The sequence below is a fragment of the Aythya marila genome, assembly GCF_965140915.1.
Source record: "Aythya marila genome assembly, chromosome: 7".
Taxonomy (NCBI): Eukaryota; Metazoa; Chordata; class Aves; order Anseriformes; family Anatidae; genus Aythya; species Aythya marila.
Genome location: NC_139048.1, coordinates 15,870,496 through 15,883,463, shown reverse-complemented (window position 1 = coordinate 15,883,463; position 12,968 = coordinate 15,870,496). Strand labels below are relative to the sequence as shown.

At 40.7% G+C, this 12,968-nt stretch overlaps 1 protein-coding gene across 2 annotated transcripts; it reads left to right on the top strand.

Annotated features, from left to right (window-relative positions):
* The first annotated feature begins 1,335 nt into the window (after positions 1-1,335).
* Positions 1,336-10,597, top strand: ZNF518A (zinc finger protein 518A). Of its 2 annotated transcripts, none has more exons than XM_082765049.1 (3): positions 1,336-1,518; positions 2,973-3,091; positions 4,949-10,597. In XM_082765049.1, exon 3 carries the CDS (start codon positions 5,069-5,071, stop codon positions 9,713-9,715), a length of 4,647 nt encoding a protein of 1,548 aa, XP_082621175.1. In that variant the 5' UTR covers positions 1,336-1,518; positions 2,973-3,091; positions 4,949-5,068; the 3' UTR covers positions 9,716-10,597. The 2 variants fall into 2 exon arrangements, with proteins under 2 accessions (XP_082621175.1, XP_082621176.1); XM_082765050.1 differs by lacking the exon at positions 1,336-1,518 and adding an exon at positions 1,933-2,175.
* Positions 10,598-12,968: the final 2,371 nt, after the last annotated feature.

The following is a 12,968-nucleotide window of genomic DNA, read 5'->3' as shown; positions in this document are numbered from 1 at the left end:
TCCTGTTATCTTTTCCCACTTTAGGGCTGCAACCAGAACTATACCCTCTCTCTCTCCTTTTCTTTTTCTCCAGTTGTAGTTAGTTTTCAGATCCTCCAAAACAGTATGGGCACATATTTGCAATTGCCAATTCTGACTATTTAGAAAAACATAATAAATTAGAGGCCAGAAGAACAATTTTAAGACTTGCATGCAAATCATTCGTACATTTTTTGCTTGCTTTTGGCACAGACTGCTTCATTTGGGTGTAGTAGAACCATGAATGATATAATTCTGTTCCTGAAGATATTATTTAGGGCCAAAAAAACCCGCCCCCAAATGGTTTCTATTCATTTTCTCTTAGTCAAGGACACAAGGGAAATAAATGATGTCAGGCTGAAATGAAGAATTAAAAATATGTTCATTTTAATGGATCCTTAGTATACGTACACACATAAAGACAGAAACATTCATCCTTGTTCTTATATTTAATTTTGAACAAAAAAAAGTTGTGTATTTCTTAAAGTTTATTATGATTAGTAAGATGTGACAAGATTTCTGAAGAAGAATTTGTCGTTTATGGGAACCTTCTTTTGGGAGCCTAAACCTTTCTACTTTTTGCTTTTCATTTTTAAATGCTCTCATAAGCCTAGAACGGCCTTCCTTTTCAATGTCCTCTTGGCATGCAATTCATCTTAACAGTTTATTTCTGCCATGGCTCTTGGCCCCTTTTTGGCCATGGTACATCCAAATTTCCTCTTTCAGGTGTACCCTCACGCGTGTTGGTGATACACGCACCCTTCCGCGCGCTTTAAGACTTAGCACAGAGGGTTGGTGCACCCTACTACTAACAAGTGCCGCTCAGCCCTCTTCTCAGTGTATGTGATGTTGTGTCGCTAACCAAGCGAATGTTTCTGTTGAGATTTTCAGCTCAGACTTTTGTGTGTGTTATTTTGAGCGTATGAAAGCGTACCAACGTATGTCATCAACTTCTGACTTCCCTCACTGCTGTTCCCCATAGCCACCCATTTAGGTATGGTGTGTGTGCCTCAGCAACTTTCTCCACGCCGGACCCCGGGCAGGGGCCTTTCTTTTAACGTGTTACGATGGGAATCGTCTCTCTAGGATTCTCTCCCAGCACAGGGCCATGGCATTGCACACGCACTTGACCCGAAAGCATTAACAGGGCCCAGCCCCGTGCTCCAGAGACGCCCACGGCTCGGGGCTCTCGCCCAACGCTGAAGGCGGCTCGGGGCCAGCCCCAAGCGGCCGGCTGAGGAAGAGGAGGAGGAAGCAGGGAAGAGGGCAGCGCGGACTCCGAGCTCGGCAGGCGCTCCCGTCCTTCCTGGGGGCGGCGCCATCACCACCCCTCTTCACTGCCCCCTCCTGGGCCTCGTCGGCCGCCGTCCGCCGGCCCCAGGTGAACGCGTATCCCTCCGCCGCGGCCGCCCCCACCGCCGTACTCGCGGCCGCGCAGTCCCCGGATGGAAACTGTTATGGCCGCCGACAGCGCCGCGCCGGGCCGCGGGGACGGGCGAGGTAACCCCGCCAGGGAGGGGGGGACGCCGGGGCTGTGCGTGCGGGGAGCGGGCAGCGCCTCGTGGCTCATCGCGGCGGCGAGGAGCGGGCGGGCGGTGCGAGTCAAGCGGGGCAGAAAAGCGGTGGTCGGGCCGGGGGGGGGGACAAGGCGTGAAATAGTCCCTCGCCCCCCCCCCTCCACCCCGAATGGCTGCGGGGGCGGCCCGGGAGCAGCGGGGGGCGGTGGCGGCGGGCAGTGCCTCAGAGCCGCAGCGCATGGCGGCGCCCCCCGGCCTGGCGCCGTATCCCTCCGCCCCGCCGCGGGCAGCGCTGCGCCCCCTGGGGCCGTGCGGGCGGCACCGGCTGCTGAGGGGCTGCGGGGGCCGGGGGGCGCCGCCGCACCCCCCCCCCCCGCCCCCCACCTTCCCCCGCGGGCCGCGGCCGCCCGCGGGGAGGCTCCTCAGCGAGGAGCGGCCGCTCGGGGCTCCCTCAGGGTCTCCCGGCAGCCCTGTGTGCAGAAGGAGCGGCGCTTCTGCCCCGTGCTGCTGGGGCGAGCAGGCTGAGGGGAACTGGGGAGCGAAGCCGGGCTCGCAGGGCGCTCGGAAGCGCTGCCTGCCCGCCCCGAGCCGCGTCCCGAGCCGCTGGGCTTGTTCGGGACGGCGAAACTTTAGCGCAAAGGTACCTGGCGGCGGGGTGGCTGGATTGCTCTTAGCTGTCACTTTTAACTAGCTCCAAGTCAGTAGCTAAAACCTCTTGTTTTCTCCATCTGTCCCGTTTAAAAACAAAATAGTGACATTTGGGAGCATTTTGGGGGGGAAGAAAATCGAGGCGTAAAGCTTTAAGCAGTTACTTAGGCTTGTGCTTAGGATTTTTTTTCCATATGAGTTATCTGTGGCTCACACTGATGTATGTTCAGGTTTTGTATTTGTTATTTTTGCTTTATAATCTACTTCATACACTGTGAAAGTATTATTCTTCTCTGGCTTTTGCGAAACTTTCTAGAGAATTCTAATTGGGCTTTTTTTTTTTTGGTGGGGGGAGGAGGGAGGTTGTTATAGGATTTATAATTTTGCAGTGTTTTTGCTTAAGAAAAGGTTAATTTTTTTTCCGAGTTTAAGTTTGAAGGGCTCAGGTGCCGGTTGCTGCTTTCTGTCATCTTTTTAAGTCACTTGCCGCAGTTAGGGACACTGGAGGAGCATTAATACACTGAAGGTCAGAACATGCCCAGTGAGGAGGGGTTTGCTGGCTGCTTTTAATCTGACGTGAATTTGGAATTTAGGTTGTAGCTGATGGTGTTACTTCCCGGGAGAGCACACAGTACATATTTACAGCTTTTCAGTTCTTCAGTACATTAAAAGTGCACCATATGTGAGAATGTGAAGATGTTGCGGTTTTCAGCTTATTTCTTTAGTCATGATTGATAAATACAATGATTGTATTTACACCTTTTAAAATATCTTTCTTTTTGTTTCTAGACCTTTTTTCAGTATTTCTCCTGACCGTGGCCTTTTCTGATTTTTATGTATTTACCTCTTCTATGTGTGTGGAAAAATATGTAAAAGGCTGGTGAAGAATTGAAGTCTTTTCTTAATGAGTAAGTTTGGCGTCTTCTTTCATAAAGTAAATCTAAAGATACTTGGGACTTTATTTTTACTAGTTAAATGTTTCTAGTCAATAATTTTATTTGTTGAGTTGCAGGTGCTTGTCAGTAGTTGCATGCTGCCCAGTAATAACACAGCTAAACTGTAATTTGTGTGGTTTAAGGAGGTCTCAAATCAGGCTTAGATATTTTCACCTGAGATTCTTTGCTGATCACAAATGTTCTGTCTAGGTGGGGCAGTGTTGCCCAGTTGAGGACCATATTGGCCCCGTGTTAGAAGCCTGTGGGTTGTTCCCTGAAGAATGCTGCATTCACTTGAAATTTTTATAGCATTAATTGCATAAATATTTCAGGTTTCAGTATTTGCAGGTATAGCATTCCAGTCTGAATGATAGATAGCTACTGTCAAGATGACACATTGCATGATGCAACCTGTAATCTTCATGTGTTGTACCTCTGTATTAAAAAAGTTATTCAGCCAAGAAGTTCAAGTCATGTTTTGGTCACTTTATCTGGGAGTTTAAGTTGCTCCTGTTCAAATAAAGAACTTACTGCTGACAAGAGAAAGTATTGTAGTACAACACTCTATTGGTGAAAATGGAGCATAATGCAGATGAGTTGTTATTTTCTTAACATTCAAAGCAGAGCAGTACCCCATGTTTTAATCTCCTGTGTGGAAAATGGGACAAGTGTCATTTATTTTATGTAATACTTATATATTATTTATCTCCTGTACCTAAAATGATTAATTTGGAAATATTCCCAAAGGGTGTGTGTTTGTGTCTGTTGTGTTTTTTGTTTGTTTGTTTGTTTTGAATGTGAAATGTATAGTTGAAATCCTGGGTGCCTCATAACTGAAAAACACAATTAGTTAAATTTTAATCAATGTTGATGTCTGCATAAAATGTAGAAATGTGTTTTGCCTATCATTTCCAAGAATCCTGTAGAAATGCTAATAATGTTTTTGAAGGTATGCAATAAAACATATGCTAAAACAAACAAATGTGTTCTGCTTTTCTTACTACAATACATGAGCATGGCCTGGATTATTTTTTAGTCTCTGCTTTCTTTCTGTTGGGTATTGATGTGCTTAATGCTAGATAATATTTGGGAGACCTCAGTGGTGATGCTTATAATGGTGTGGAGCTCTAGAAGCAGCTCTTGTACTTCATCACAGTGAGGGAGAGGATGTGATCATTCTTTCAGTTTGAATGTAAATAAATAGGATGATCTAATGAGTTCCAAGTCTGCGTTGCTTTGGGGCGGGCAGGGGAATAGCAGAGAGAAAGCTGCTGATCAGATTTCAGCCAATGCTTTACTTACTTTTGCTATTATAGTGTAGCTCTTAATTTTCTATTACAGAAAGAGTTTTTAGTAAGAAAATGCTAGGGAAGAGGCAGTTCTTGTTCCTTTCCAGTTTCACTTTTCAAAGTCAAATGATTTTCGGTGCTATTCCATTTCTGCTGATTTTATGCTGACATGAAATTGTTGTTGGAGCATAAACTTGAGCTGTTACAAATTGTCAGTGTAGTCTGTTGCAGAAACACTGATACGAAGTCTGTAGAGAGAATGGTGCTGACCATGCCTGTTTGAGTTTATTAATCCATGTGGAAGTACTGTTACCAGTTGTACCCCATGTTCCATAAAGATTAATTTATACCCAGGAACCACATGGTGAGAAATGAAAGTTAACTTTTATCCATTGACTACTTCAGACCTTGTGTGAGACGAGAGGTAGCCGTTCATTGTGTATGATTGTGGTGATTATTTTCTTCTGTGTGTTGGTAAAGGTCGTATCTCTATTAGTGCATTAGTTTTAAAAGTAATATTGTATTTGTTTTCTAATTTCAGGAGAATAAAATGGGGAAGTTGTAGAACACTGAGGATAACTCAGCACAGTAGTCTTGTTTGCTGCAGGAACTAAGCCTAATCTCAAGAATCCACTTAAAGAAAAGGAATACCTGTGAAATCATGCCATCTGAAAAGGGCCATTTTTTTCATGATAAAAAGCAAATTAATTTATTAAATCACAATGCTGCAAATAATCTTTATATGGATACTACTTTGGAAAAAGCATTGGGGAATGATCCTTTAAGTGTGATGACTCGACCAGCAATTTTAGATGTCAGTCTCTCCTATGAACTAAAGAATGTGAAGATTGTTTTACCCAAAGTGAACATTCCAAATGAAGTGTTAATGAAACATGAAGTAGATAGGTTTAGAAAACTATTCCAGTGTAAAGAGCAAACTGCAAGGAAGTCCGTAAATCTGGAGAAAGTGAATGGAAGCAGTCCCATTTGTTCAGAGGGAAACAATGTACAGAATATACCAGAAGTGCAATTTGAAGAAGGGCTGAAAACTACAGCAAAGATACTGAATTTCACTTGTACGAAGTGTGAGGATAATGTTAGATACAGCCCAAATGACCTACAGAAACATTTTCAGCTGTTACACTATGGCGAGTTGCCTTTGTATCCTTGTGAAATGTGTAACTTCTCAGCTAATGACTTTCAGTCATTTAAACAGCATAGACGCACCCATCGCAGCACTTTAGTGAAATGTGAGCTCTGTAATGATGAGCATATGTACACTTTGTTTGATTTGACAAAACACTTCACATCAAAGCATTGTGTAAATGGTCACTTTCAATGTGAAAAATGTGGGTTTTCTACCCAGGATGTGGGCACATTTGTTCAGCACATTCACAGACATAATGAGCTTCCATATAAATGTGGAAAATGCCATCACATAAGCTTTACAAAAGAGGAGTTCCAGAAACATGTTGTTTTCCATAACAGCGTGTTTCCTTTTGGTTGTCAGTATTGCAGTTACAGAACACAACGGAAAGATTATCTTTTTAAACACATTATATCTTTGCATAGAGACCACTTGTATGCAAAAGAACAACTGGAAAAGGATAAATGTGAAAAAAGAATAGTGAAGACTCCAGCAGGACTAAAGCTTGTGTTAAGAAGGTGTAAAACGGGAGCATCAAAAAAACCTCTCTGGAGACGGAAAAAAATAATCAGTGAAAGTGACAAAACTGGAGAAAAAAGTTCCCAAGTGCTAAGAAGTGTGAACAAAATTCAACCAAAATTGGATGAGTTGAACCAGTGTATGAGAGACGTGGAAACAAATGAAGAAAAAGATCGAATTATGTATACCGAAAAGCATAATTTCACAGGTGGAATGCTCTCTGCTACTGCTGCACAATACAATAAAGCAGATGATGGAACAAGCTTCAGCCTGGGATTATTGAAAAATGCCATTCCTGGGCCCACGGTATTGATGGTGAAAAACAATAAAATATCTGTTCCAGCAAATTACAGTGCTAAATTTATGGGATTTAAAATGGTAGATGGAAAACAACATATTGTTATAAAGTTATTACCTACAAGTAAGCAAAACTTGCATGTGTTGGGTCAGAAAGCTCATTCTCTTAAAGATGGCTCTACAACTCCTTTGATACAGACTGATGATCCTTGTAGTTTGTCTTTAGGTGCTATACCAAATGTTACTGATCAGTCAACCGTAAAGAACAATTCCATTCACACATTACCCTCTCCTCTGTTTTCTTCTGTTCCTTCTTCAGGAAAACCAGAAGTGGAAAAACAAAATAACTCCTTATTGTATGGTAGGAGTCTTTCTCAAACTGTAGCACCTTCTAATGTAGCTGTAGGAAAAAATTCGTATCACTTGCCAATGAAGTTGGGCTCAACTGTATCTCCATGTGATGAGGTGACAAAAATTGAACCTCGAAGTAACATCTCATGGGGAAACTATAGTCCTCCAAGTCATCCTCAGGTATTACCACCCACTATTACAAATGGGCTTCACTATGACCATATGAAAATGCCCTTCTTTTCTGAATTGAAAATGCAACATGGTGGCCTGAACAATGGTATTGGAAATAGTGATCTCTATTATTCACATTCAGTTGATTCTTCTAATGAAGGGTTGCTGTCTTTTCATAATTATTCTAAAATGGATACTTCAGATAATCAGTGTAGCTTTTGGATGTCAACAGATGACAAATCTAAAGAATTTATATCCAGCCAAACAGTTTCTTTTCAAAACAGAATTGAATCTGCGTCTTCATATTCATATCCAGAGTCCATCAAAGGCTTAAAACAAGAACAAATTGTATCAGACGAATCAAATATTAAAACTTACGGATACATGAACACTAAGAATAACTCTATGTTTTCTAAAGGCCAATCTAAACGTGTTATTGACAGAGAGTGTTTTGTGGAAGACCAGCGTAATGGCCAGCAGTATTTGGATGCTAACATACATCAAGACTTTGAGAACGTAGCTGAGAAATTCCAAGAAAATGGATCTGATTCTGTTAACTCGGTCTTAATGCCTAAAATCACATCTGTTTTCTCATTGCAGAGTGAACAGGCAGCTCATTATTTATCGCCTGAAATAAACCAGTTATTGCAAGATGTGTTAAAAGTGAAAGCAACTACTCAGCAAGAATCCCACAGCAAGTCAAATAACTGCATAAAACTTCATTCTGACAAGCTGCTTTCTAGTCATCTTTCTAGTCATGAGACAGGGAATAGAGCCTTTGCACACTTAAAAAGCTCAGCAACCGCATGTGGTTTTCAGAGGCCTCCTACTAATGCTGGTTTTCATTTATGTAAGAGAGAGTTGAACACAAGCTGTAGCACAAATGAAGGTACGCATTGTAGGAAAGAAAAAAGGATACCCAGAATATCATTAGATTCACAGGGAGGGCATGTAATATCCAGATCTCCAGGTGTTGGTGCATCACTTAAAACTCATACAGATGGAATCACAACACAGCAACTAGTAAAAGAAGAAGTACAGTCAACAACCCCAAATCCTAGCAGCTTTTCTCCAGTTCTTCAGGAACAGAAGAAAACTGTTTTAGTTCAGTCATCTCCAGGATTTTTTGTTCCTTTGCATCTTGCTAACCAGCCTGGACTGCAGGTTGTTTCAGGAAAATCTCTTCCGTCAACCAGTTCATTTGATAGTCATGCAACTAAAGGTGTACCTGCTTCTTTTGTTTTAAATAAAGGACCTGGAGTGATACTGACTTTCAGTGGGGCAATTGGAACAGTTGCAAATGTCCGTAGTGATAGTTCTCAGGTTTTAGGCAGTGTCGCATCCAGAGAATATGGTAAAATAACCGTACCAGCTTCAAAAGTGGAGCGGAAAAATGACAGCTTCAGAAGCGTAAGAAGTTCCTGTAGTAGAGCACATCATCCAGCAAATGACTCACTGAATAGCACATCATTCAAAGGACCTTTTGTAATTACAAACTCATCAGAGTCATCTATGAAAGGAATTTCTTCTGTGAAAGTGTTACCAGAGCAGCAGGATGCTGTCGTTGGTTCTGTGGAGTCAGTAAAACAACAGGAAATGAAACAGAAACAACATGTTTATGCACTTTTGCCTGATGGACAGCAGGCAGTTTTCCTGCAATGTATGACACCAAACAAACCTGAAGTACATAAACATAGTGTTTTTCAGGAGAGTGCTCATTGTCAAAACTGTCAACCAAAGAAAACTGGAGCCATGCAACAAAAGCTTTTGCTGAAAATTAAGACTTCAGATACGCTGACTGATACCAATCAGTCAGTGAACAACTCAGTGCCCTCACTACAGTTGGATAACTTGCAGTCCCTTACTCCTGCACTAGCACAGAAACAGACTAATCTTACTTCTAATGATGCCTTAATCTTACCAGGTAGGTTAAAGCCAGCAAATGCCTCTTTGGCAAACTCTAATCCAGCATGTCGTATTCCTTCTGTAGAACCTGTATATTCTACCAAACCTGCAGGGATGTGGTTGCGAAAAGGTTCTGTAGAGAGTACGCAAGTAATAACTGCTAACAACAAGAATAACTGTGGTAGTCAGAAGTCCACATGGAGCACCCGGAACAGAGTGGCAAAAGTAAAATCTCGCTTAAAGCAAACTGGGCCTGAAAGTTCGGAAACTGTGGTTTTACAAAGAAACAATTTCAAACGGAAATGCAAGGATAATTGCAGAGAACCTCCAAGAAAGAAAGCAACATTGCACAGAAAGTGTAAGGAAAAGAATCAAGCTCAAGTTGTTAGTGAATCAGGTGGCCCTTACAAACCAAGGGCATCAAAAGAAACTGTGAGGACTTTGAAACTACTTCCTTTTAATTCTAAACAGCTTGTAAAATGCCCTCGGAGAAATCAACCAGTTGTTGTGCTTAACCATCCTGATGCAGATGTTCCAGAAGTTGTAAATGTAATGAAAACCATTGCTAAATTTAAGGGACATGTTCTTAAGGTTTCATTGTCAAAAAGAACTATTGAAGCACTTCTGGAGCCAGCCTTCTGCAATAGTTTGGATGTAACTACTGATGATCTTTCTCAAAAGAGGCACAAGACAGTAAAACCTATTAGCCCTGTAAAAGAAAGATTTGTATTAAAATTGACACTGAAAAAGACTAGCAAAAACAATTATCAGATTGTGAAAACTACCTCTGATAATACCTTGAAAGCTAAGTTTAGCTGCTGGTTTTGTGGTAGAATATTTGACAATCAGGATAATTGGGTAGGACATGGACAGAGGCATCTGATGGAGGCTACTCGAGATTGGAATTCGTTAATGTAATGTAATGATGACCAGTGAGGAAAATAAAACTTAACTATCATGCATCACAGCTTTTTAGAATCAAATTAAATTATGATACACAAGTTGTTTTGTATTTCAGTATTGTAACTGAAATTTAAAAATAATGCAAAGTGCTTGTATTTTAAAAGGAAAAACAGATTCTCTGTTGCCATTGAGCTTTTAGATACATCAAGGAACTTTGTGGTTTAGATAACTTGTAACTAACTGCAAATACAATTCCATAAAAAAAAATATATTATTTTTTGTTACTATTCTTCTGTCCTATATTTTTATTCTGTAAAATGAGTCTTCAGGGCTTCTGTACATATTTAAAAAATCAAAACATGTAAATATTTTTATACTTTTCAGTTATTTGATATGATTCTTGCACAGAAATTTTTTCCCCTCCCCCTTTTTTTTTCAGTTCTGTGCACGCACTACTAAAAACAATTTTTTTTTTTTTGTTGTCAACTACACAGCTGTTATCCTGGAATTTTTGTTGTTATTTTCACTTGTTAGCTTTTGATTTTGCTTTTCAGGGATTGAACACTATCTTTAGCAAGTGCCTAAAAGATGTGAAGCAGTTTACATTATGTCAACTGTGTAAGCAGAGGTCTAAACAGGGCCATTTTCCCAATAGTTTCATTTAAACAAAGCCATATGTGAATGCTTTAAGCTGTATTGCTATGCACATGACACTTGTACTATTTCTGTGCAGTTTGTCTACTTTCTTAGTGAAGTATTTTTCATATAAATTAATAAAACATGTTACAATTGTGTTAATACGGTGAGCTTGAGAATGGAATCAGTTGAAAATATACTATATATATATTCATAATGTATATGGTGTTCCAGAATGGTGAACATTCCTAACCTGTATTGATTCTGTTCCTATTAAATTTGCTATAACTTGTATTTTCATAATATGACTGTGAGCATTTATAGAAAATACTCCTGGTTTTGTTATATACTATGGCTGCCACAAACCATGTAGGAAGGCCAGCAGTGCAAGGCACCATAATGGCCTGTATAATTACAATTTTATTCCAGGTGCATGTAATTTGTCCCCATAATGATTACATGGTATTCTCCTGTTGCTTATTCAGATGAACCTTTTATGGTACTGGGGATTTTGCAAAACCAAGGCTTCAGCTATTCTGTCCTCATTTTGATGGTTAGTAGGGTAATACTCCCAGGAACCTGCTTGTTTCCTCTTTGTAGTTTTAGGGATAAAGAAAGGAGAATATGAGTCACATTTTTTTAAAGTTTCTGTTTACATAAACAAAGGACCTTATCAGATCTATAGTAACTGAGAGTATACGACTGAGGGTCCTTATTACGTGTAGTGATTATTATGTTTAGAGGCTTTATCTTCTGGATTCTCAGTGAACCCAGAGGCTAGATTCAGTGGGAGTGCCCTTAGCACATGGCACGTGGTGTTTGTATCAGTCTTTACAAGCAGTTTGGTTCCGAGATGAGGCACTCTACAATTCACATCTTCCCTTGTAGTCGATGGTGTCACTCGTCGTTGGCCATGTCCTAAGGGCTTCATGAAAACCTTGAATAACTTACTGATATACTATCTGCAAGGTCAGGTGGGGTGATCCTGAGGCTGCATGGAGTGATGGGACCCACCTACACTATTCAAGTAAACATGCTGCGGAAGATTCTTCTATCTACCCTGTGCAATTACGGATTTTCCATTGGTGAGGAATACAGCAAGGTTTAATTGAAGCCAGCCTTATCTCTGTCAGCAGGCACATTCAGTAAGCAGTGGCTCTTCTGGCGTTGTAGCTGAGTGCTGTGCTCAACAACTGCAGAAGTGTAGTCAAAGTTTTGCCCAAGTAAAGGAAGGTTATGTATGTTTTTGCCCAAGTATAGGAAGGTGTGCAAGTCAGTTTCACAACATAAAAAACTGTCAAAATTGAGTACTGGACTTGGGGAAGGCTGGTCACTTAAATCACTGAGACTTTAGGTTTTGTGCAAGTTGAATGGTGGCTTTCTGTGCCTATTTCCATACAGTGAAAGTCAAGACTGACATGCTACCAGTGAAATAATTCAGTCTCTTAGGGATGTCACTGAAAACAGAATTAGAATTAGATTGCATTTTAAAAAGTTATAATGAAAATGATTTTGAAAGAATTACTTTTATTTTTTTCGTTGATGTGTCTGTTGGCAGGAAGGTCCGTGCCAGTTTGTAGTTAGTGAGTTATGTATGGGAGTCAACTGAACTATGGGAGCCAGTCAAGGCAGCATAGTTTGGGTGAAAATGAACTTGGTGTGTGTTCTGTAACAAAATCAGCTCATTTTGTGCTGCACAGCAGGCTGGAGCTCTGATGTGAATTTGGCTAGGATCTTTGAAGAAGGCTATTGTAATGTAGGGGTGAGGCAGTGTGTTGGAAATAAACAGCATTAGGAAAGGATAAGAAAGTCTTAAGCTAGGAAGGATCTATAGGCTGTCTCAGCTTGCTGTCATAAATTCTGAAATTTAACCTCTGAATTCTGGATTTTGCCATAGCGCTGAGGTAGAGGCTCTGCTATAGAGTTCAAGGGTTTTTCTCTAAATCGATGAATCATGAGAGTGACAACTGTGGTTGATTGGATTTTTTTTTTTTTTTTGCCTGGAGAACCTTTAACAATACTGTGAAAAAAAGAGCTCTGTAATATTAGCAAATGCTGAAATAAGTTTGCTTTATACAATATTATTTCATTGCCATGTGTACTTTATCCATGGACATCCATCACATTCAGTGCAGAGAATTGTTACTTAAGCAGTGATTTAATATTTTGTTTTCCACTCTTAATTATGTCCTTGTATTATTTAGTACACATTGCTCAAGTACTGTTCTGAATATAGAATTCTTTTGTATGAGCTCCTCTGTAATGCTTCATTTGCAGTCATAAGAGTTTTGCACTTCTATGGATCTGCTTTCAAGGAATCTCAAGTCTCAGTCTTCCATGAAACTAAGACCACAAAGATCAGCAGCAGAAAATTTGGCTTAAGCAATCTGACCAGCATTGCAGCGGATGATGCAGTAGGAGGTTCTTCAAAAATGTGTTCAACTGCCTTAATAATGTGAGGCTACTTTTCTACTAGCTCACTCCTGCAGTGTTTGTTTGCACGTTGCTTGTTAGCTTCAGTAATGGGCAGGCATCCTACAAATGTCCCACAAGCAACAATATTTGCTTACGCAGCTAGGATTTATCCGAAAGTATAATGTGTGAACCAATTGAAATATGTAAATATTTATGG

Excerpts from the sequence above, each read along its gene's own strand:
- ZNF518A (XM_082765049.1), top strand. The coding sequence starts at position 5,069 with ATGCCATCTGAAAAGGGCCATTTTTTTCATGATAAAAAGCAAATTAAT.